At 36.7% G+C, this 26,761-nt stretch overlaps 1 protein-coding gene across 1 annotated transcript; it reads right to left on the bottom strand.

Annotated features, from left to right (window-relative positions):
• Positions 1-1,983: 1,983 nt before the first annotated feature.
• Positions 1,984-26,565, bottom strand: ppp2r5eb (protein phosphatase 2, regulatory subunit B', epsilon isoform b). Its single transcript, XM_052572748.1, has 14 exons — positions 26,203-26,565; positions 22,448-22,608; positions 11,482-11,678; positions 10,737-10,838; positions 10,135-10,227; positions 9,893-10,023; positions 9,749-9,808; positions 5,553-5,661; positions 5,404-5,457; positions 5,266-5,316; positions 4,997-5,116; positions 4,619-4,746; positions 3,526-3,627; positions 1,984-3,428 (listed from the first exon to the last, which is right to left on the bottom strand). The coding sequence occupies exons 2-14, from the start codon at positions 22,602-22,604 to the stop codon at positions 3,329-3,331; spliced, it is 1,404 nt and encodes a 467-aa protein (XP_052428708.1). The 5' UTR covers positions 22,605-22,608; positions 26,203-26,565; the 3' UTR covers positions 1,984-3,328.
• Between the last annotated feature and the right edge of the window lie 196 nt (positions 26,566-26,761).

The following is a 26,761-nucleotide window of genomic DNA, read 5'->3' as shown; positions in this document are numbered from 1 at the left end:
CATGGCCTAAGGTTACATAACTAGTGTATTTGAGTAAACCAGAAAAATGCATGCAGCCTGCACTTTTTGTCTGGAAAATTTAACTAGTTCAAACAATGAAAAAATAAATCATGCCAATCATTTTACGCATACATCATATTGACTGTGGCCAAACGTAGTGAGAAATTACTTAATTTAGTGAACAAGTATTTTTAGATTCAGTAAAACACATCTGATTCTCATCTAAGCTGGCTTGACGTTCTTAGCTGGTTTACACCGGTCTCCCAAACTAAGTTGTTGTTCACAGTTTAGCTTGTTAATATGCTATTAATAAGCCATGCCCAAAACCTTCTAAAACCAGAAAACACGCTCAGGCTGGAAGATCAGCTAAGGTCAGAGAGATTTAAACTTGTTTTTTCTTCAGCAGATATGTAATCAATGGAAAGGAGTTATGAGTAAAAGTAGAAGTTACTTTGGAAGCCCTCCTTTGCTGCATTTTAAACTGGTTTACTTAAACATTTAAAAGAGTAGTCCATTAGTATCTCAATGCAGATCATAAGGAGAGAGGGAATGCATTTTTTAACTCAACTCATGTGTTCTGACAATTATATTCACTGAAGGAATTATGACTTGTAGATGAGAGAAAAAAAGTGCACAAAAATAAAATAAAATGAAAAAATAAAATCACAGGTTTTGGACAACTTAATGGTGAAATAACATTAACTTCTGGATGAACTCTCTCTTTAAGAACTTTTTTTTTTTTGAAAAAAGAAAATCTCTGCTATTCTTGTTTCCAAGGGTGATGTTAATTAAAGCAAGCAGTCACCCAAGTATGCCCTTACTTCCTATCCCTTCCTCTCCCTCCAAGTAAATGACAGGTTAATGCTCAAACTGAAAGAATAAAGCCTGCATATGTCTTAAATACATATACTCCTGCCAATTTCAGAGCAGCTCTGAATCCTTTAACCCCTCAGGAAAAATCCTGCAAGCTCGCACTTTAGCATGCAAACCATTAGGACAAAACAAGATCGACCTGCATCTAAAGTCTACATGCACAAAGGTTGAGAAGAGTTTAAGATGCACAGCCAATGTTTTCCACAAAAGCAAATGTATTGTTAGCTGATTTTAATTTTTTTTTTTTTTTTGTTGAGCTCTGCTTCACCCTTGTGGAAGAATTTGGTACTTGTGAGTAGAGGGCTAAAATCACACACAAACTAAACATTGTCCTTTAAACAATTAATCAATCACACAAAGCAACAGGTCAGCAGAAAATGAACACACTCTTATTTATTCAACCTCTAGTCATTCCACCCTGAAGAAAAACTTTGAAGAACTGTTACAAAGATTTTGCAACAAAAATGGTATTCATAGTCTCCAGGTGTCAAAAAAAAAAAAATTCTGTTCTTACAGGAATTAACCAACTACTTGACTTGTTGAGTGTGTAAAGAACTATTCAGACTGATTTAAATAGGAGTTCACTAATAAAACATGAGTCTTTTCGATTCATTCATTAGACCAGATCAGGAGTCATTCACAACAGTTTGTTTGAGAAGTACGACTCATTGTCAAGGTTGCAGTTTGAGTTGGACAGACTTGTTGGTTAAGTAACGAACTAATCATTCTTACCGGTTCAAATAGATAACACAAAAGTTCACCAATGAATCTTGATTTTTTTTTTGAACAATTACAAGAACTGGTTTATAAAAGCCATTCGTTATGCCATTCTGATTCAGTTCAGTTTGGGAACCAATTGTTCAGACTGGTTTTGTGAATCCAATTCATTGAAACTTAAAGGAATAAATCAGTTAACAGAACCAAAGGCCATGAAAATCATTCAGTTTTAGTACTTTAGAAAACAAATCAGAACCATTTCATGATTTTCAGCTGCAATAATGCCCAAGTTATTCACTTTCAAGTTATACAGATGCATCTCTTTACCCTTTCATCCGCTCACACACGCCACAAATAAGGCAAATGTGCATTTCATCTTTATCACAAAACAGGTTTAATTTAATATCTCTTTATTTTTTAAAATAATTAAACATTTGCATTTATCCAACCCTTTCAGCTTTTATAATCGTTTGATTTCTGGGGCTTTCTAAAGCACAGGTTTAATTCTGACAAAGCTCCACAGCATCAGTCCTCCACAGTCCCCCTCTCACTCCCCCCAAATCAGCAACTAAGTAAAAAAAAAAAAAAAAGGAAGAACAAATTCCACTTGGTCAAAAAAACAAAAAACAAAACCAATTCCAGACAAAAAAATAAAATAAACCCAAAACAAATTATAAGTGAAACCCAAGAAAGGAAGAGAAAAAAAAATTCCAAGAGGTGGTGTTCAATCTTTCCTCATCATATACTGGATTCTCCTAAAGAAAAATACGCTAAAGGTTCTACTAGATACAGAGTATCTAAGTACTGCATTCAGATACAGTATACAGGTACTTAACACTGTAACAAACTCCTCACACACTCGAATGCAGAATGTGTGTGTGCACGTGCAGTTCGATTTCTCATGACAAGCATCTCCGGTTTTGCTGCTGGAATTCTGGACACCCGCTCTGATGTGTGTGTGTGTGTTTGTGTGTCCCATTTACTGGTACCAGTACCGGACTGGTGCTAAAGAGTCCAAATGAGTGTATCGGGCGGCACATTTGGACAAAAAAAGAACGAAAAGGGTGGAAAAACAAGAGCTGGTGTGTATTTATGACTTCCTCTTCTTTGCTGGTTACTGCTTAGTGTCCTTTTGCGTCTCCTTAAGGTGTCCAGACCCACTGCATTTATCCAGATGTTAACAAATAATCAGAGGTCAAGGGCAGACTACTCTGCTTTCAGATATTAAGGACACACAGGTGGCGAATGTTGAGCCAATTCAGAAACATGAGGAAGAAAAGAAATAGCGGGGAAGAGAAAGGTACATAGAGAAGGGGGCAGGTGAGGATAATGAGAGAGAATTGGGCTGGTGTTGTTCAGTAAGGATGGCCGAGGTATGTCAGATCAGTGGGATGAGATTCTCTGGTTGTTTGTTTGATTTTCTTAACAGCAGTCATTTATTTCAGTCCTACTGTCTGTTCAAAGTCCTTACACCTCCAGTGCGGGTTTCTCTTGTTTTTTTCCTTATTTTAATTGTTTAATTTCCTTTTCTAGTCATGTTGTTTTTGGGCATTATATTTTTAAGGGGGAAAAAAAGAAGATAAAATAAAGTTATTTACAGTGCTTTTGAAATTATGAGACTGACGAGGTGAATCTACCGTAAAGTAAGTCGCACAAATACAGAAAGGAAAAAATGTGGCCAACGTTCCGAGCGCGTGTTGGAGGCGTTGGGAAAAAGCGGTCCGGGAAAGGCGCGTCGTTAAGTGGGAATAATTCCGTCGCTCTGGAGGCTTTTCTTTAACTCCAGATCCTCCAACCTCTTCCACAGCTCCTCTCTCTCCTTCTCTTTTTTCTTCTCTCTGAGGAATGACAGAATGAAGAAAAAAGCTAATAAATATGAGGTATATTTAACACCGCATGCTTAAGCGGCATAAAAGAAGATTAAAAACAGCTCACCTCTGACGATCTGACTTGTAAGTAGACGTGAGTTCATCAAACAAAGGGCTGTTCATTTCCATGAAGGCCTTCAGAACATTATAGACTAAAGCTACAATGGCCCTGAAAGCAGAAAAAGAGAACAAATTAGCAATAAGCATGATTGGACGGGAAATGATTAGCCCGGTTAATGCTGGACAGTGAGGACAATGCTGTGTTGAGTACATCACATACAAATATACTAAATCTTAACATGGAGGTTGTGAAAGTACACTACTGTTCAAATGTTTTGAGGTCAGTAATGTTTTTTTTTAATGCAGATGCTCACCAAGGCTGCATTTATGTGATCACAAATACAGTAAAAATCAATATCGTAAATATGCGTTCAGTGGATACTCTCCAAAATGGCTCTACGGTGATGCAGGAGACAAATTGTTGAACAAAGTCATTATTTTTCTATTCTTTGTGTATAAAAACTATTCTTGCAGTTCTACAAAATTATAGTTGTACCTGATGTCACATGGACTGTTTTACTGATCTTTCTATATTTCTGGACATTGACTGTATTAGTTGCATTGCTATCTATGGGAGGGAGGGTAAGAGCAGTCAGAATGCACCAAAAATATCTTAATTTGTGTTCCGAAGATGAACGGAGGTCTTATGGGTTTGGAATGATATTAGGGTGAGTAATTAATGACAAAATTTTATTTTTGGGGTGGAGTAACCCTTTAATGAGCTAACTCTCTGTGTACTTGTTTCATGGATGTACGTATGTATGCATGTAAAAATATATAAAAATACGGACCCCAAACATTTGACCAATAGTGTATAAATTGGACTGAACAGTCATTTTTACACATAAAACCTATTAAACTAACATAAAATTAACTAACCCGTTAAAATAAACAAATCTGATACTCGCAAAAGCAATCTGTGCAAAAGTGTGTATTTAATATTTTTAAATTCATAGATTACATTTGATCAAATTTGTATGCGTCTTCGCAGATAGCGTCCTGAGATAGATAGTAAATTGAAGATAAACCAATAGATGTGACTGGGACAAAGATGCCAGTGATGTTGTTAAATACATCAGAAGATTGTAGGCTTGACTCACGGGTTCCAGTGTTCTTTGGAGATACGGTACAGACTTGTGAACATTATAGGAAGAATCACATTAGAGTTCTCCTCAATCAGACTCATGATGTACTCGTTATTCCAGTAGTACAGAGCTCTCTCAGCCACCTGGAACACATACACACAATCTGAACACTTTCTAAGCTCATAATATGATGCATCATCTATTTGTATTGTCAATTGCTGCATGCGTTTCAAAAGTTGTTTCCTTTTAAAAGCAAAACTGTGGTGAGAATTGGCTTGTTCTCAAATAGCGGGCTGCACAACTCAGAAAAACTGAAAAATTGTTTATTCTGGCTGCATAACTACAATTGGACCGGTTTAATTAAGTCTTGGACTAGAGTTGATTTGTGCAGACCTGAAAATGAGGGCTGGAGACACATTTGGAGATCTGTTTGAAGAGAGGCTCCTGTATCTTCACAAACTGCGTAGGCTCAATCACATCCAGAATCTCCTCCAACTCTCCTAGGTACATGACCTACACACACATCAATGCAGACAATCAGAGAAGCGTTTACAGAACATCAGTGAATGCATCCTAAAGCGTCATCAACACTGCCCTGAAATCATGACTGCTCAACCTCATGCTGTGAATTAGCTCTATTCAGGAGACCGCATTCATCTCACCTCTTTCTGACTGCAGGTTTTAGGCCAGAATTTCAGCAGACCTCTGATAACCTGTTAGAGGGAGAAAAAAAAAACAGGATTGATGAAATAAATGGACAAAAAAGAAAGTAATGATTATAGTGGAAAAACTGCACTTACTGGTTCTGTTAATGCAGGGTCTTTCTCTAAGAACTGTACAATACAATATGCCAGCTGCAAAAACAACAGTAATGTCACTGACAGCATTAACACTCCAGGAAGTGAACACACAGGAATCATCTGAATGTTTTCACACAAACGGGAAGTACCTGTGCATGGAAAAGTGAGAGGCTCTTGACGGTGTGAAGAGGAATCAAAACTTTCACCAGAAACTGTTTGTGCTCAGCCTTCAGTGGCAGAGCGAAGCCATTGATGATGCTGACAGAAGACAAACACAACTTTCACAAACAGCATTCTGAGATTGCCAAACCTTGAATTTATTGCAACAGTCAGAACAATGCAAAACTCATCAGGGGCTTCATGGTAATATAATCAAGCTTCATGGAAGCTGCGGTGCAATCTCCAGTTCTGAGGTTTTTATAAGCAAGCACGACAAATGCTGCAGCGGACTGATCTTCAGTGAATTTATTTGCAGTCTGCCACTCACAAAATGCTTTCATCTGGCCAAGATCTGTATTATTTTATTAACATTGATACTGTTTTACGGCACTTTAAAGCTCCTGTAGAGTAGACTATATGCTTTTTCTCTATGGAAACTAATGCTTGTACCACAAAACCATGGTGAATACAAAACTATATTTTCAGAAGAAACTTCTCTTTAAGAATGGTTAGATGATCAAGAATAACTCAGATCTTATGTAAAAGAAAATTCCATCTGTAAATTGCAATTATGTAACTAGAATTAAAAGTTAGTGAACTAACTTTGATGTTGGCTTGGCCATCTTGGCCATGGAGCAAAAGAGCCAAAGTACTTGTGTGCCCAACATTGAGTTGCCCCGCTGCAAAATTAATACACATAATAATGCCATAAAAAAATACACCTGCAACAGTCTTTTTCCATGCTCCCTTGCTGTTTTCTTTTTTTAATAAAAAGCCTGGGCTATGATAACAGCTATGACAGGGTTGTCTAGCTGGATGTGAAATAAGTCTTGCCTATTTTTCTCGTGTATGTATTTCACAGTCCTGCCACCGTTGCGTTGTGGGCAACGACACACAAGATTACTGAAACAATGCATTTTAAATCAAGGAGATCATAAGGGGTCCAAGCACAATGGTTTGTATAGATGATGCAGTTACACACTGTTTAAAATTGTTTAATTTGTACTGTATGTTCATTCTATTTATTTATTTGTGCTATTTACATAATGTTTACTTTTTTTAAGTTTGTTTTTGTTAATGTAAAATAGCACTGCATAGTCTTCACTGTAAGATAAAATACACAATCAAACCAAAATGTATTCAGACACCTTCAACATTTCTCACATAATCACAGTTTATTTGCTGTAGTTTAGAAACTGGTAATAATATATGACAATAACTCAGAACAAATTCATCTTGATAATTTCGGATAACTTTGATAAAAAGATATGTAATGGAATCAACCAAAACTTCAGACTGTCAGTATGACAATATTTACACAACTATCAATACTTTGTTGAACAGTTACCAAGCAAGAAATGCTTAATTTGGTTCAGTCTGTGGTGTGAAAAGGTTGCATTAACAATTAAAGAAAGAAACACTTAAGCAAAACATGGGCAGGTCCTTAATTATTATTTTTTTTTAATCAATTTCACTGGTAGCCTACTGTATGAAGAATTAGTGGGTATAATATTTCACAGATCACCATTTTGCCATACTCACTTACATAAATGAACTAGTGGCCTGCACCCACTAGTAAAACAATTCTATCTTATTTTTGGATTGACTTTGGATAAATTCTTGTACTACAAGGTAATTCAGTCAAGAGCAGTGAGTGATTACTTTCATTTTCATACATTAAAGACACTGACAGCAGAGCTAGTAAATTAGGCGCGGTCCCTTTAAGAGACAAACGCATCCATTATGATGATACACATCCGATTTTTTTTTTGCAAATCTTTACTTTCACTTAAGACATAACCACATACTTATTCGAACACACTTTCCAACACGGGTATTTCGACATATTTTGTATGTATTTGTTGTCGGTACAAAAGCAAGAAGACTTTGAGACGCGTCTCTGCTTGCTCCCTGAACAACACCGCGCTGCTGAATTGAGCTCTTTTGCTTTTCGCTCTTTTTTCTGTTTATTTAAACTGCGATTTGAATTTGTTCGTTCAGGTCCAGGAGGAAGTGAACGTCCTGAACGACAGCTCTCTTCAGTGTTGCTGTCCCTGTCCGCGATACGCGCGGCTCTCTCTCGTGCACACGCGCCATCAGCTGCTCAGTTCAGTTTCCCGCAGCGCGGGGCTGAAGCCAACTTGATGTGTTGAATGCTCGGAGCACGTTATAAAACGTATTCTTAAAATACACATTTCTGTTTTAATAAATGGTCATATTAAATCATAGCATAACACATAAGTAGGTACAAAAATAATCAGTGATGCATGCGACCCTTTTGGTCTCAGTGTAGCTCCCTGCTTTACCATGTTATGCAACGCTGAGCAATTGCTGCGACGTTAAGCCTGACAGAGAAATCTCACAAGCACATATAAACACTCATTTTCATATGTGTAATATATTCTTCTAATTGTTTTGTGCCGTTTCGCTGCAGTGTTTTAATGTGAAAGGCTGTAAATGTGTACTTCAAGTGTTCAGACAAATACATCGCGAGCTCATCTGTGACGTTCAGCATGATGATTCAGTTAGAAACCAGCTAAGACCAGCGTGACAGTGGCCGAAACTACTTTAAAACCATATAATATATTATTCTAATTGTTTTGTGCCGTTTCGCTGCAGTGTTTTAATGCGAAAGGCTGTAAATTCTCTGTGGACTTCAAGTGTTCAGAGAAATACATCGCCAGCTCGCGAGCAGTTGGCTGCCGCGAATATATAATGTTATTACTTTAAACAGTTCAGAAACATCTGAATTTAGCTCTTGGTGTGTTCTAACGTGTGGATTGCGTGTAATCGCGTTTTTAAAAGGTCTTAAATAAGAATGAATTCGCTAGTTCTCGGCTCCTTGTAGACAGCCTGGGCTGAGCAGCAGTATTTTTAACCAGTTTAAAAGTGAAACGAAACCCGACTCCGCCCCTAAATGTCATTGCAACTGTAGGGGCGCAATTTTTCTCAGACAATGTAAGTCTATGGGTAATGAATTTTGACATTTAAAAATTAATAAAAAAAAAACTTTAAGTCTGATCAGTCTGAAAAGATATAGCAACCATCACCGCTCTATCCCGCAGGTGTCTGCCGAGTTTGGGGCTTGTGGCTTTAAAGCCCTAGGAGGAGTAGCGTACAGAATTTCTGTCAGAAAAATAATAATAAGAAAAAAAAGAAGAAGTTTAAATAGCATAACAGTATGTTGGCTTGTTGCCAAGCCAACATAATTATGTTAAGTGACTGAAATAATGTAAATAGCAAACTTAGGGTGTATGAATGGCGTGACTTTTTCTCAAGCACAAACCCTGCCCTGAAGACATTTCTAAAGATTTCATTGGTCATGTCGATGAAAATGCTAATGGTCTACACAACTCTAAGGAAAAATTAAAAATTAAAACACTAAACCATAATTAGTGGAACATTCTGATAGATATAGTTGCTGTTTTTCCTGTTAAGCTCCATCCATGTTTTTTTTTTACCTTGTAAACAATAAAATCAGCTGTGAGGTGGAATTAACTTGTTTGGGGATTTTATTTTTTATAATGTTTTTGTTTACATAATATATGCGTATGAACTGTATATTTATTATGAATATATATATATATATATATATATATATATATATATATATATATATATATATATATATATATATATATATATATATATATATATATAAATACTCACACACAGAAGTATATATTTTCGAAAAATGTTAGGTTTATATATTAAATGTATTTACATGCAATATAAGTTATATGATTATAAATAAATACACATGTAAATACATGTAAATATTTCCAAAATATAAACTGTGTGTGCATTTATATATACATAATAAATATACACACCATACACGTATATATTATGTAAACGAAAACTTTGTTTCATTTTGGATGTGAATCATTTGACCGCACTAATATTATATTATATATATATAAGGGCTGGGCAAGTTAATGCATTATCATCGCATTAACATATTAATTGATTAATGCCGACAATTATTTTAATCGCGCCTAATGCAGTTTTTTTTTATTATTATGAAAATCCATTATTCTCTTGCTCTAAATACACATACTAACAAATCATGGGTCACTGGAGGGGATGCTCCCTATCAAATTATTTAAGCTAAGCATCAACATGCATCTATGTAAGCCTAGCAGTTAAGAAAATAACATTGTGACTTTAAATGAATACAACTCACCTTCCCAAAATCTCCAACAATTCTGCCACTCCACTGAAGTGCTCAGTTTCATAAACAAAACTAAGAACAAGAGAGACCGAGAGATGAATGCTTGTGCTTTATTCTTACATTTGCAAATATAATGTAAACTGTCATATCACTCACCGTAGAAAAATATTATTAATCTGTTTTCGTATAAAAGCTCTTAGTCCAAGGAATTTTCCGTAGATTCTGTGTAAGACTGTCTTCAGGTAATCTCTCTCCCGCGGGTCCTCGCTGTCGAACAACTCCAGCAGCTGACAGGCCAACATATGGACACCGCACACACACACAAAAGAAAAGATGAGCAAACAAACATTAGTAAAAAACTAATGGATTGAGAAGATTTTTAAAAAGAACATCCTCACCTGTAAGACAAATTTCTGGTCTATGTACTTTTTGGCAATGCTGGGTTGAAACTCCTGGCTCTCCAAAAAACGAATGAAGAACTCATACACGAGCTAAGAAGAGAAAAGAATGAGAGAGTTAATACTTGGAGGAGTTCTTTGAACTCTGCATGCATGCAAAGACAGGTAAAAGGTAAAAGGTTGTGGTTCAGTTGAGGTCACAGTCACAGGACACACTGCTACTGCCACCAGAGGTCACTGCCATTATAACAGGTCGGGAAAAAAAAGAGACATGGATCACATTTCTGGGAATGTGGCTTTCATTATTGGACTCTCTGATGATGTAGATGAAAGCTGGGATTAATAAAGAAACAAAAGAAGTTTTACCAGGAAGACTCTCCTTGAGATATGCATCTCATTTCTAAAGGAGTCCTGGAAGCATACAGTGAGTACACACACACACACAGAAAGGGTCAGAGTGTGTGTACAAACCCTCAAAAATACACACAAAGACAAACATGCCGAAACAAATAAAACAGACAGGAGCCCTACAAAAGGAGAGAGGGACCAGAGTGCACAAAAATATTCTCAAGAACGTCTACTGTACACACACACACACACACCTGTAAATGTGGCCATGAGGCCTCTAGGGTGGGTTCATCCTCCTCCGGATCAAACTCATTACTGTCACTGGGCGGAAGAGTTCGGAATATATTATAGGATACCTGAAAAAAAAAAGTAATATAACCATAAAAATAGATTAATCAAATATTACAGACCAGACTGTGTGAAGACAAGCTTTCTTGAAATTTCAAGCTCTAATCAGATTGACTTTATGCAACTTCAGGGTATTAGGGTGCACAGGTTTGTAATTCATCACTCAACCTAACTGGAGCATGTGCATTTGAAAGCTTTTTTAGGTGAAAATTATTTTTTGGAATAATTTTTGCATAAAATGCATGTTCATTTAATTTGAGAACTTTTGTGTATTGGTATGTCTCTTTAGGAATTATTAAATTGTATTGGGTATATAAGCAATTTATCATTTTGGCCATCTTTATCATTAAATACTACCATATCAATCAACCATAATTTAAAATAATCATAATTTACTGCTTTTGAACATGAATAATTCTGAGTTTTAAAACCATTTTCAGACACTAGAAAATCATCTGAATATAAATTGAATAAATATAAATTATTAATTAATTCTGCTGCATAACTGTGCTATAACATTTCAGATTTCCATTATTATATAAAAAAAATTTTTGTTTGTTTTTTGAAAGACATTAATATTTTTATTTATGAGGAATGCATGAAAATAATCGAAAGTGACATTAAAAGACAATAAAGAGTGTTTTCACTCACCATTTTGACGACCTCGGGGTAGGCCTGCTCTGTGAGGTATCCTCGGCTGACAGTGACATAATCGACAAGCTCGTTGAGGGTTGAGCGCTTGTATTCTTTCATCTTCAGGTCTGACAGAGTGTCCATGAAATCAAACAAAGCACAACACTGCTGAAGTTTCTTCAGGAACAAATCCGGCTGCTCCTGAGCAGAGACGTCTGTGCACAAACAAACAAACACATATGAGAAAAAGCTCAAAATGTCCTACTGAAACTTCACTTTGTGATGGGTGTGCTCACAAAAGCACTTAAGTAGAAGGTTCAGGGTGTACTTCCATATATACAGACACCATCTGACTCCGACACAGCCTGAGAGAAAAACTCATAATGGTATTCATTTTAGTTGAGTTTCAAGTCAGTAAACATGCCAAACAAGACAAAAGATCCCATATCTCTCTCAATTAACAGGAAAGATTTGAGGATGTAAAGATCACACTAGATCAGTCATCAGACATCAGGGGCAGTTTTCCAAAGGACTCCAAAGGCCTTGGATATGTAAACTAATCAGTGGGCAGCACAGGAAAGGGAAGAAAACTAAACTTCTCAGAGTTCAAATTCAGAACTTATTTGCTGACTTAACTGCATAAATGGCAGAACGCGGATTTAGAAGCAAATCTATGCTGTATACCCACTAATTTGGTTCACCTAACAGATAGCCTTTAAACAATCACCATCAATGTCAATGACAACAAAAACACCCAATGAAACAGTTTGAGGAGCAATTTCCTTCCCAGAGTTGATGTATCTCCTATTAAACAGAGAACTGGGGTTTGACAAATAACTTTTTTTAAAAAAAAAAGCTTAGTTCAGTTGGTTTGTATATTGGTGTAAAAAAACAAGCTGCTTTTATCTGCCATGTTAATCAGTAATTTTACCCATGATAAAAAAACGTGCACTTAATTTGCTAGGAAAATACTTGCGAATACGGCAGTTATAATAAAATGTACAGTAGCCCAGCCTAATAATATTTTGTCTATATTAAAAGTATTGCTCTTAACAGACCTGTGTGTTTTGTATCACTAGTGCAGTGTCCGTTCAGGGAGCATATAAGTCCTGCCCACATGAAGCGCATCACTTCCAGCTCGCGCTGTTCTGTAGTTTATTGCGCCAAAATGCGACACTGCACTCCCTTGGGTCTGCAGCAACACACCCACCATGTGTGATTGGATGAACGGTTCTCATCTAGGCTTGCCACAATAGACTGTGCTAACGGTTATACCGTTGTTAAGCCGCAACCCCAGTTATGTCACCAAACCCCACCGTCATTTAGATTTTTTTTTACAGTAATATAATTTAGTTCAGTTAAAGAACAGGCACTACAATTACTGTGTAATTTATTTATTTTATTTGACATCAAGGTGCATACCTCCAAGCTTTCTTATTCATTTTGCTAAAAAACTTTCTATATTTCTTATTTATTTGGTTGTATATTATAGATGTTTACTTATTTCCAGTTTTGTATGCCCATTTAAACTTCATGTAATTTATTTGTTATTTTATATTAGGCAAAGCCTGCCCTATAGCATGGTGTATTTTTATTCATTTTGTTAATAAGAATTCTATGTTTTATATATAGGCTAAATTTAGTTTGATGTAGGGCTGTGCAAAAAAAAAAAAACCGAAGGCGATTTTCATGCGCATATTGTCAGTGATTAGTAGTATATCTCCAGCACGTGCGTTCAGATCAGGATTGGCAGGTTTTCAAAACAAAACCTGCCCAATTACTTCTCAAAACTAGCCCAATCGCGTTTTGTTCTGGACAATAAAATAAAATTCCCTTGGTAAAATTAGCATTTTAGGGGCTAAACATCACGTTATTGGGATTGGTGTTGCTTCGATCCGCGGACATGAAGAACAACCGCAGAAATGGCAACACTGTTTAGCCTTTACTACAGAGCCGTAGATCACAGAAAATCCACACAAAATCGATTTCAAAATCGGAGGCGATTCTTTGTTACTTTTGAAAGCGATTTTGTGTAGCTTCAATTTTTTGCACAGCCCTAGTTTGATATTGCATTCAAGCAATAGACGCCGAATTACCACTAATCTGAAAATGCACACAGTGCTTTTAAGCTATTTAAAGGTCCTGTTCTTCATGATCCCATGTTTCAAACTTAGTGTGTAATGTTGTTGTTAGAGTATAAATAATATCTGTAAAATTATAAAGTTTAAAGTTCAATGCAAAGAGAGATATTTTATTTAACAGAAGTCGCCTACATCGAATGGCCAGTTTGGACTAAATCCCTCTACTTCCTTCTTTAATGATGTCACTAGAACAGTTTTTTGACTAACCTCCACCCACAGGAATACACAAAAAAAGGGGGCGTGGTCTTGTTGCGCTCCCACGGAGAAGAGGAATGGTTGCGTTTGTAGAGTGTGTTTGTCACCATGTCGTCAAAACGCAGTTATTTTCATCCCAGAGTCCAATCACCTTTGTTTGGGCTTCCCAGGGACACTGTACTTATAGATCAATGGTTACAATTTGTGTTTAACTCGGTTCCCGAAAATTATAATCCACATGTAAAACTATGTGCAGCACATTTTGCTGAGGACAGCTTCCTCAGTCTCAATCAGTTTAATGCCGTATTTGCACAAAGGTTATTCTTGAAAGATGGAGCAGTTATTTAAGTTGGTGCGTTTAACAGTTTCTGTAACTTATTACACAAAGGGCTACGCTGGTTAGCTTTGTTAACTAGATGGTAATTGAAACTAATCTGACAAAAATTTTAAGAAGAGTGTAGTAATTCAACCGGACATTATCGATTGTTGGTGTTTGTAATGATCAGTTTAAATTAATTGTTTATTATATCTATTGTTTACTGTTTAACCACATGCTAGTTTAGCTGCAGCCACGTGAATCATTGTACTAAATAAACAGCTTACCATTGTGAAACATCCTGCAAAAGTCGTGCTTGCACAGGTTCTACTCGATCCTCTTCATCTATGTTCTCTGGGTCTGATTCCGGCTCAAATTGATAGGGTAAAATTAAAGACATGTTTACAATAACACTGAGCACATGCATCTCCACGTTATGGTAAGAGGCGTGACCTTTCAGAGTAAGGTGCGCTAAGCTGCTGTCGAATCACAACACAGGAACCGCTGGCACAATCAGAACTCGTTAGTATTTCTGAAGGAGGGACTTCATAGAACAAGGAAGTCATCAGCCCCTTTTTATGACAGTGAAAACAGCGGTATACAGATAAGTAAATTGTGTGAAAAATACTGTTTTTTTTACACGCGAAACATGAAAACGTTATTGCACACTGTAAACACAATCAAAGCTTCAAAAAACACGAAAAATGGGACCTTTAAAAGTGAGTGAAGGGCACCGAATTGCCACTATTTGAAAGTGAAAGTAAAATGCGCACACCGCTTTTACAAGCTATTTAAAAGTGAAGGAAAGCAAGGAAAAGAGGGAACACCCTGCCCCCAAGGTGATGCCGGCATTCTCGTTGTTGTCACACTCCGATTAACCGGTGTACAAATTTCCTCACCATCACAACCCAACTGTACAAGCTGCAAGAAGCAGTCTCAGTTCACAATGCAGTTCTGCAATTTTTATATCAAAGTCTTTTAAATAATACAAATGACTTCTGCAAATGACGTAAAAGGGTTGTGATTCAGTATCATAGGTCACAACCCTCACGAAAAGATACAGAATCACAACATCCAAGGAATCCAACTTATCCTATAAAACTATCCAGTTGCATCTAAACCTGAACATCCAAAAGGTCAGGATAAAAAACACAGGGCAGTCAAGGCAGAGCAAAACAGCACTGCTACAGTAGAGGACATGCAGATGAACATCTAGACAAAAGACATCCGTACAATTGCTCAAGTTAGACACACTCACACTCATTTTGGGATCAGGTGATTCAATCATGTGCAGTTATTTTCCATTTGTTTCCAGACTGATTTCTTGTTCTTGTTAGTTTAAAAGTTCACAAGGCTTTGAGGTATTAAGAGACGCTTAAATAAGAGGCCTGAAGAGTAATAAATTAAACAGAAGGTCTGTAGCGAAGTCTTCTGAGTCATTAAAGAGAAACAGATCTCCAAGGTGCAGTGGCATATTCATATATGGTGATGGCTTGTGCCTTGTGCTGCTTCACAAACATGGGTGGGGAAAACCCCACTTCAATGGAACGGTGGTCTTGGATTACTTTAAAGAGGCTGTTTGTGTGTAGTTTTAAATGCACAGAGAGAGAGAGTACTGGTTACAAAGTTGTGTCCAGTTACTTACACAGACATAGTGCATGTGCAAGAGTGTGTGCGTGAGTTGTTCCGACAGGTGGAACTAGCAGGTGACTTTCACAGAGCCAGAGACTGAGAAGGAAATGTACTGTATGCATTTAATGCAAAACACACACACACACAAGCAAAGACAGTTCCCTGAATCTAAAGAGAAGGATTTTTTCACTTGGGCATGAACTCTCACGATGCGGAGTTACAATAAAGTTGACTTGTTTGTACAGATAGTAAAATTCTTCTCACATTATGGCTGAGAACTGCTAAATGGCAGATTTAATATAAATATTTGTATCAAAACAAAAAAAAAACTAAAACTCAATAGTTATACAATTTTACAAGTGAATGTATGCAATGCATCAACAATATAATTTACAGTACAGAAAAAAAAAGTATATTAATTTTGAGGTCTTCTATGCATTACATTTCACTTTGTCTTTTTAAATTACCTTTAATACGATTTTACAAGCAAAGGAAATTAGGTAAAATCAATGCATGAACAGAGAAAATAAGCACACAATTAAATATGCAATATCAGCCCATAAATCCAAACTTGATCAATACTGTGTGTGAAGAAAAAAAAAAAATATTATGATGGATAAAGCACCAATAATTCTAAACTGGGACTTACCAAATTATTTTTACAATTGGAAGAAGAACCGTCCAACAAAATTAATTTATTTGCGAAACGTGCAGCATTTTGGGCTGTATATTTATTTGAGTGTAGTCTGAGAGAGCAACACAGTGTTGTTGTTTTGTTACAGTGATGCTGTAGCTGTCATGAAACTAAATAGCAGTTCAGGAAACATTTTTAAACAAAAACTTTAGGATAAAAATGCAATAAAACAGTGGTTTTCTTTCCAATTAATGCACTAAAGTGAACATAAAACATGTCTCGTAACCTGTAACATTAGAAACCGCCTAGTTGAATTCCTCAAAATAACATTCAAAATGGTCACATAACCATGATGATACACAACAATGAACTAATTCTGAACATACTGAACTCGCATCTGCAAAAGTGACAAGTCATGTTTGTGAGCCAACTAATGGGCATGAGAGAGCGCTCTGCGCTCATCCCATCATTTAAGATCAGCATTTAATTGAACAAAAACCTTTTGGCCTGCTGATCTCACACGTGTTCACATACAGTCAGAACCAGCCCCCAAAACACCAAACACCACAGAAGATAAAACGCTGAAAGACAAAATGACAAAAATACACCATGACCACCCGCTCTTCCCTTTCACTCACTCAGACAGGTCTCTCTCTCTTTCTCTGAATTTCTTCCTGTGTTGTTAACTCCAGGGAACCGGTAGTGAGTCGGAAGTTAAAGTATATGCAAAAGTAAACCAAACATGACTGTTTGTAAGCCTCGTGTGTGTGTTATGTGTACGGTGTATGGTGCACAGAGCTGCACCTCCACAGAAGAACCCATGAGATCAGGTGTCGGATGGCTGAGCTGAGCCCACGGAAACACGGACGGGCTCTGTGTCTAATGTGCTATTTTCTGCCTTCCTCATTTAAACTCAAGCCAGCAAGGTCAGAGGCACAGCACGGATCCCGGAGAGGAGGGGCAGGAGTTTACGATGAGCCGGAAATGTATCTATGGTGGCCAGAACACATGGCTTAATAGCAGCCTGGTAATACTAGGAACACACCACACTGACCAAGACTCTAAGCATCTATATTTACAAACATCTTCCAATGAATATTTACAACATCTTCAAGATCGTATTTCTCGTTTTTTACTAGCTATCCAGAACCAATAGGCAACTTGATGACAGGTCAGTGTTTTCCTTGTGTAAAATGACATTGTGCAGCATCAGCAGTCTGACATCCAGCAGGAGAGAGTGTCCCACGCAGATGAGATACAAAAGCTCACATCTCTCGGTTGATGCTGCGTGTGTTGCCAGGTCCCACTCACCTATAGCTTCTCTTCCCCTCTAGACAACACATTTTCTGTTTTAAGGTTCTCAGACAGTTTGTACACTACTGCTCAAAAGTGACAGAAAAAGATGTTCATAATCTCACTAAATATTCAAATACATGCTGATCTTTTGAATGGTATGGTATGGTATTAATATAATAAATATATTAAGCAGAACAATTGTTTATAAGAGTGATATGAAATATTTCATGACTTCCAAATCAGCATAAGAGAATGATTTCTAAAGAATCGCGACACTGGTTGGTAAAGTTGTTGAAAATTAACTGAAAAACATTTACAATATATTCAAATACAAAAGATAGCATTTTTAAATTGTTATGATAATTCACGATATTAAGAGCATTTTGAATCAAATTATTGAAGTCTTGGTGAGCAAATAAAATCTTACCAACACCAAGCATTTGAACAGTTGTGTATGTGGCTTATTTTGGCTTGTGTGTGTTAGTGACAGTGCACAGTCATGAACTGACTAGTCATTAATTATTTTCTATAAAGGTTCAGTGTTAACAGCTAAGAGGAAGTGAGTGGTCTTAACCTCAGCCTTCAGGTGACACACCACTAAACACACCATTAAAGTCTCTTTAGGAAAAAAAAAGCTAAGTGATTCTACAGTGCCCTCTATTGGCCACTGGGTTTCATGGCGCTCAATACATCTGTCCAGTAAATATCCATGACATTAGAAATGTTATTCTGTAGTCAGTCTCTCTCTCCCTCCCTCCCTCCCTAGTTTATTTTTACTGTTCACTAAAAGGGATTTTTCATTGTGTCATTTACTCATCAGAAAGACTTTGTTTGAAAAAGCAAGCAATTGTAAACACATTTTTGCTAATTCGACAAAACCTTCTCTAGGTTAGCTAGCTAGATAAAGCTTTGATGACAAATTAGCAGCCACAACAATACATCACAGCAAAAGGTTTCCAAGGTATAAAATATATGTACAATTAACAGTGGCACTGGCCCAAAGGGACAACTTTTCTGTCAGGTCTGAACTGCTCACACACAGGCCATCTTTACTGTTGAGTCACGCTGTAACACTTGAGACTCTGAATACAGAAAGGTTTCAGAGAATCACTTTATAATTTGACAGTCTGCAGATGAACAGCTGCTAGTTTTGTAGTTGTCATTTTTTTTTTTCTGAAGTGATTTAGAAAAGTATAGCATTACATCACTTACTCACCAATGGATGCTCTGCAGTGAATGGGTGCCATCATAATGAGTTCAAATAACGGATTAAAATGACTCTATAACCAGTCAGCTGTCTAGTGAAGTAAAAAGCTGTATGTTTGTAAGAAACAACCCATCATAATCCATTAAATCATTAACTTTAAAACAGGGCTTATGATTTAACATGTTAATGTGGCACAATTATTAAATGCATTAAAAATATTAACATATTTGATGCACCCTGTACCTGTACAACATCTTACATTGTCCTGTATCATATTTGGTAACTACTGTGTGCAATTACTCTTTGCATGATGTAGCCAATTTGAATTCAGTTATACGCAATGAAAATTCAAGATATGATGGCAAATAATCCATTGGGGAGCAAGTGATGTAATTTCCAAAAATAAAATCATGGATAACATGATGGTAAGTAAATCTTCAGCAAATTTTAATTTTTGGGTGAACTATTTCTTTAAACATTATATTACCAATACACAACAGCTGCCAAAAACACAACTGTAAAAACTGATATTTTGGCTATCATGCTACGAATGCTAGGCTGTGATCATATCACTCACACACCATCTCTGTGACATTTGAGGGAGTGACCCCTGTAGGGAATGAGATTCTTTGATCCCCCCTTCCCATAATCCTAACTGAGCGATCTGCAGGGGGTAAAGGTCATCAATATAGACTAGAAACATTTTCAGTCACTCCTGCTCCATTTCTTAGTCCATCAATGAATAGAGCTGATAGTGCATCACAAGCAGAACGCAGTCATTTTCTAGGAAAGGCAGTGAATGTCAGACAAGAAACGGGTGAATCTGGCAACAGCCTGTTCTTTGATGACTGGGCAATTGTATTTTGTATTCATACATGATGAGAGATAAACAGACAAAGCCTTATGGGAGGGCAGTTTCCTTGGCAATGGCCAATCAGACGCACTCTAGAAATACTAGCTAAATCAACCTGTTTGACCACTCAACACACTGATATGGATTCAAAGGTTATTTGGTCAAACAAGTTAGTGTCTTATAAAAAAAATAAATTAAAAAAACCTATTTGCAGCACTGAAAAAAGTAATATTAAAGTTCTAATAGGGATGCACAGTTATCATTCATAATCATTAAGTATTTCTACTGATACTGTAATTTACGTTTTTAATTTGATAATGAAATTTAACTACTGTTTTGTGTCACAGAAAACAGACTCTATATAGAGCTTATAATTACTTAATCACAGTAGCCATTATTTCTAGGGATGCACCGAAATGAAAATTCTTGGCCGAAACCGAAAACCGAAAAAGAGAAAACCAAGGCCGAAAACCGAAACCGAAACACCGAAATAAATTATGCCAATTATTAGTACCATTGCATTTATTGCTATGACCGTGTACTAACTTTACTAAAATTAAGACATTGCAATTGCATAAATTAATATTAAAGTTTCAAAGATAATTACAATTACATAACTTATTTTAAAAAAAAAACATAAAAATACATAATTACAAATGATGTAAATATTTATTAAGCACATTGCAACAATGCACAGTGTAAAATAAAATTCAAACTAAAAAAGTATCCCACTCATGTGTATATTTAATAATAATGTACAGGCCTACTGGCCTGCAGAAAGGTTTTAAAATGAACAGTTCTCTCATAAAAACAAAGTGCATTTAGGTGAAGTGCATTTGAAATTTTTCTATGTAGGACTAGAAAGTGCATTACTTCTCCAGTTGGCAAGACTGTTATCACTTCTGGGGATGGGGACTTCAGACAGATAACCATCCAGCTGTTGAGCAGTTGAGCTTGTCATCTGCCTGACATTTGAGACATATTTGTATTTAAATAGGGCCAGGGCATAAATAAACATTTTTATCAAATTAAAGCAGAAATCTAGCAGAAAATCTAGCATAAATATGGCTACAATCTGATATTATGTATGTATATATGTTTGTGTGTGTGTGTGTGTGTGTAGTAGCCTAAGAACAAAATAGCCAACGTATTATTATTATTTGAGGCACTTTCTTGCAGAATTCCACTGAACATATCAGACAACGATGGTGCATTCCACTCATCTGGTGCAGAGATCAGTCTTTTTTTCTGCGCTCTGATCTGTCTCCTGCGCTTGGCGCTTCTCCGTCTCCACGCGGGTTCTCCGCATCCAGCGCGGCCTGGATCATTTCGCGTGCGCGCTGCCTTATTTCCGCATCCAAGTAATGGTCATTATAACGCGGATTAAGCACATTCGCGATGAAGTGCAGAAAAGATCTCAGTGAGACGTGTGCTAACAGACTCTATAAGTACTTTTCTTTGTTTTTACTTCGTGGTCCGTCTTAATTTCTTTGTTAGGAGACGCTTTAGTGCTGCGAATAAAGGAATACGAAGAGAGAGAATGTTCTCACTGGTGTTAAGTGAATGTCGCGGGGAGCTCGTGGTCTTTGCTATGCAGGTGCACGTGCAGGTCGCGGTTTCTGTTTGCGTCATCACAACATTTCGGCCGTGTTGTTTCGGTGATAAAAGTCTATCGGCCGAAAACCAAAAAGGCCATTTTCGGCCGAAAATTTTCGGTGGCCGAAATTTCGGTGCATCCCTAATTATTTCCAATATTTTCTATTAATTGTGCAGCCCTAGAAACTTGTTACATGGTGTGTGTTTGTGTGTGTGTGTGTGTGTGTGTGTGTGTGTGTATGTTTTCCTTGTAAGGAGAAAGAAAAAATAGCAAGTCAGACCAATGGACGAATGCAAGACACGTGATTGCACACACCCACGTTTTCACTCCATCACACATGCTCCACAAAAACAAGCTCTTCAGACACACAGCCAACTGACATAAAACTGTAAGCCCTCAGTGAAATGGACAGATTTCTGCACTGATCTCTCCTCATTTAATTTTAGATCTGCCAGCGCCAACAGCACAATTCTCAGGCGAGCTTCAGGGTGACAAAACATTGGATACGTCTCTGCATTTGTTTGTTTTCTGTGTCTCCTACAGCAACTGAGGGTGATTCAGTAAATACCGGAAAAAAACATTTATAATACAATTGAATCTACGGTATTTGCATAATGTTTACTAGCAGATACCAAAAGATATTGCAGATTTGTACTTTGTAAAGAGTACAAGTAAGTCATAATCATAAACAAGCACAGACAAGTCAAGATGTACTCTTAAATTTTACAATCTTACTTAACTGCATTCTACAATACTATATTTACTATCTGTGCAATTTGCAGCATGTCTACTGTGCATATTTGCCAAAATGTGCAGCCTATACACTACCTAGACTTATTTTAATTTGCAATAATGCTTCATATTATGACCATTTTGTAATTATGATCAAATAAATGCAACATTGGTGAGCATAATTTCTTATAAAAACATAGACCACACATGACCTCAGAAAAATGCTACATTTACAGCAAATCTTTATTCTTGTTCTATACTGTAGAGCTTTATAGACCACTAAAGCAGTCTGAATCAGAATAATATTCTACTCTGTAAGTCTGTATCAGGGACTCAGAGCTCAGGTGATTTTAGAGCATTTAGTAATCGTGAGTGGGTCACCTTTGAGCAGGGGAAGAGGTGTGAGTTCGATTGGTTTGCCCTGAGAGCGGAACTGTGAGGAACTCTGAGAACGTTTCTGCTTGGCTTTCCGGACAGACTTCCGGGAAAATCCGTCTACTTTATCCACTGATGGAGGCGTGGTGGATGCGGAGGACATAGCCCTGGAAAAAGAGAGCGAGGTGTTTAAGACAAAACATCAACACTGCAACAAATGCATATTTGAGAAAAAAAAAAAATCTAATATTGCCCCAAAATAACGTGCATCTTTGTGGTATGTGTAAAAATACATCCCATCAATAGTCCTTGGGCACATGAGAACAACTGAGGGTTATGATCTCCAATATAAGATCTTAACCTCAGCTTTTAAAATGAATACCTTCCCAGGATCATATGATCACAAACATTTCAAAATACTTCTAAAAATGCTAAAGAATGGCCCATTTTTAATGGCTTTGTTCTGTTTTGTTTGGAAACAACCCTACATAAACCATCTCCAAGTGTTGACTTTGCTATTGATCTTCATTTAAAATGACAGAAATGCTGAGACAACACTTACCAATCATAAACGTTACAGATTTAGTTAGTGGATTGTGTGTATGTTTAAGAGCACAGATTTTGAGTAATGAATGAAAGTATATGATAGACTATGAAACACTACCGAATGTTTGTAGAATGACCATAATTATCTTCATTTAATTTGCTTTGGCTATAAACAACTGCTTGTTGGTCGTTAACATGATCACTCTGTAAAGACAAGTTTTTAGATAAATACAAATAGAGAACACAAACATATTTTGCATCATCATCAACATCTCGAGTCTTATATTTGCAAGGTACTCAGTTATTATGAACCAAAATATTTACAGGTACACACACTCCTACAGTCACTGACGCTAATCAGGCTACATAATTGCATGATGATTAATAGCGAGTTATTCCTGCAAAACAACACATGAAAACAACAAAATGAAACATTTCTTATCTGTGTATTTAGATTCTGTAGGAACCTGGCGGGAGTGTTTTATGATGAATTAAATAATTCCAGACATTTAACTGCGTAGTGGAAAAACAAGACAAAAGAGTATGTCAAGTTGCTCTCAAGCAGCACCATAAACAGCCATTAGTTGCACTGAGGTCTTCAGATCAGTGACGTGTGTGTGTATTTTCATTATGTCTGTGTTCTGCAGGTCCAGTTTAAGCAGCGCTAAATCCAGATCTGTTTTAATGCCTTCGGACAAAGAAGTTTGCAATTCAAAAGCAACTGTAATTATAAAACAAGCCACAAATGGCTATAGGAAGGAAATGTGGTGGTAAAATGAAAATCTAGACAGGAGATGTAAATAAAGGCAGGAATGCACACTGTGATGAAAGATAAAACAGCATGAAAACAATTTCATAAGCAAAAAAACAACAACTCTATTTTGATGAAAGAAGGCGTGTAAAACACAGCAGGATTCTGTTGACTGAAAAAGTCTGGATCAGGTTTTTTTACAGGTCTGCTGGTGTCAGCTTAAATTACATGCATGATATTAAAGCAGATAAACAAAGAATTAACAGGTAGAATAAGTACAAAAGGCAAGGGAAGCGGAGGAGGAGGAAAAAGACCACCTAAAATTTCCTCTGATTATGTTAGTGGAACTTAGGTCATAGATCTAGAACTGAACTCAGTTATTTTGTCTTTTGAAAGCAATATCTCTGAGCAGACACAAATGAATTTGCACAGAAGAGTACATTTCAACTGATTTGATCTGAACTGGACAGTCCAAAACAAGTGTGGTCTTTAATCTGACTATTCAGTGCACTTTGATATTGCAATCTGAGAGATTTAAATTAGCAGACATCAAACGATTGAGATGATGCCAACATCTATTGAGGACATCCCATAATGCTGCACTGTGCAGCCCACCACAAACAATGACATCCCCTTTCTGAGACACTTCTCCTGTTCTCAGAAACAACAGGCCTGGCTGTATCACTACCTGTAAAAGGAATAAACCTTCTCTCTTATGTACAAGAACAATGATTGCAAGCAACAATCTCACAAGAGAACATTGACGAAAACACAATAAACACAAGCAGTCATTGTGGTTAAGACTCTTTGAGAATGTCCCAAAGCTGAGATAAGTCACATTTTACCCCAAAATCAACAGAAAGAAACATAACAATACACATAAAATATTTTTGTACATTTATTATTAATTATTAAATTAAAAAAAAGCATAAACTGCATTTAGACCATAAATCTCATTATAATGATGAAAAATCTGATAAAATATATATATATATATATATATATATATATATATATATATATTTTTTTTTTTTTTTTTTTTTTTTTTTTTTTTGCTGTAATAAAAAATATTATAATAATGAATACTAAAGGGAAAAAGTACTTCATTGACATGAAAATAATGCAAACATTTTAATTAGTGAAGTAAAAAAAAGTTTTAATTATGCAAAGATATATAATGTGGGGTGAAATAGGACCAGGACTTAAAAAAATTGTAAGAATGATAAGATGAGAGCAGGAAAAAGATAAATGTTCCTTCCTCTCCTGTTATAAAGTTCACCCTGGTTTGACATTCACATTGAGATATCTGTATGTAACCAAGACACAGACTACAGACTTCTGCAAAAAATGAAGGAATGAAATCCCTGACAGCCCATTTTAAATTTAGCACAAATGCCAAACCTTTGTCTACACAGATAGATAGATAGATAGATAGATAGATAGATAGATAGATAGATAGATAGATAGATAGATAGATAGATAAAAATCAAGCAATCACAACTGCAGTGCAGCTGAGATAGTTTATGAGATAGTGAGAGATAATCCCAAATGTCCATGCTGTTCGACAATCCAGCCCTGTATAAAGATCTGCAGGTATAAAAACATCCCAGGGTTTAGCAACTGGATTGACTGACAAAGAAGTGAACAAAGCAACCACAATCTAGGAACTCATGCCCGCTGGTAATCCAAAACACACTGCAACCGATGCCCTGGCCCTAATCTCTATAACCAGGTATTTAGAGATAACCTTTCCAATTAGTTTTGACTGAAGGTCACCCAAAACAAACAGTCCAACTGTAAACCACTCGTGGGATGCATGTGTTGTAGTTGTCGGTGATGAGATATTGGAACTGCCAAACTGCCAGGCAGCTGAAATTAACCAGACCATGGAAACAGGGCACAGAGGCATGGTGCCACTGAGCCAAAGCAAGAAGTTGGCAAAGAAGAGAGAGGAGTAGTGATCAGAACCACTTGTATTTGGTGAGTTAGTCCGTAATGAATAGACACAGAGTTTGGAGATTCACAAGAGCAGTTTAGCACTGTGGTTCCATCAAAAAGTACAGACAAAAGTATAAACCTACAGTCCATAAGAGTGCAGTTGATGCAGGTTCATGATCTCCCAATGTTCCTTAACATATTTAAACATACAGAAACACAAGCAGCTGACAAATACCTACTGCATTCCAGAACAAAACAGATGAAGAACAAGCTTTCTTCAAGGATTTTCATTCATACACCCATTCAAATGTTGCTTTACAGTCAAGAGGTGTGAGATATATTAAAAGTATGATTACATTTTTTTTCCCCATTTAACTACACAACCCCTAGCAAACTCGGTATAAAAAGTGTTCTTAGACCTTAAGTTCGTTTATTAGACATATTTACTTTAGTATATGAAACACCAAAACGTACCGGGTCTCAATTTGAGCAGGATAGGCAAAAAACATTCAAATATTAAATTTACCTTGATGTTTTCGATGTGAGGAGCTGATTTGGATGTTTTTAACCGTCTTTCCTCCTTCAAGGCCTCTTGAAGCAGCAGAAAAAGAAAAATAAAGAGACAAAATCTGTTTTTGGCCTTAAAAACTGCCAAACCCACAGCAATAATCCCATCAAACACTCAAATTGCCGATGATAGAAAATGATCCAGCTGAAATACGAACATCGCCGGGTATCTCTTAATATCCACACACCGCGCTAATATGTTATTTTAATAGAGAAAATATGTTTTATTAGGGAATATAAGTCCCTTTTTCGCCCTATTGTCAATATTACTGGGCTGAGTCCATGGCACACATAACACGGAGGCGCTCTAGGCTGCTGGGCCGGGTTCGGGCCTACAGTGCCACGCTATTGGACAGTTTGAAGATTCCTCGGAACATGATTGGGCGACGTAGGTGTCAATCACCACACATGGGCGGGAAAAACCCTAAGGCTTCTCTAATGATGAATAGGGAAGTTGGGTTGAGGTGTGTGCAAGCAGGAAAGAGTCACCTTACTATTTTAATTGTTATGTAGTTTAT

Source organism: Carassius gibelio, chromosome B13 (assembly GCF_023724105.1).
Source record: "Carassius gibelio isolate Cgi1373 ecotype wild population from Czech Republic chromosome B13, carGib1.2-hapl.c, whole genome shotgun sequence".
NCBI classification, from domain to species: domain Eukaryota; kingdom Metazoa; phylum Chordata; class Actinopteri; order Cypriniformes; family Cyprinidae; genus Carassius; species Carassius gibelio.
This window is presented reverse-complemented; position numbering and strand designations above follow the sequence as displayed.

Bases quoted from the DNA above. Each gene is read 5' to 3' on its own strand.
- ppp2r5eb (XM_052572748.1), bottom strand. From the start codon at position 22,604: ATGTCCTCCGCATCCACCACGCCTCCATCAGTGGATAAAGTAGACGGA. The intron at 10,228-10,736 runs GTGTGTGTGTGT...TTCTCTTCTTAG, and splicing joins CCTCATGGCCACATTTACAG to CTCGTGTATGAGTTCTTCAT. The intron at 10,024-10,134 runs GTGAGGATGTTC...TTGGCCTGTCAG, and splicing joins ACCAGAAATTTGTCTTACAG to CTGCTGGAGTTGTTCGACAG.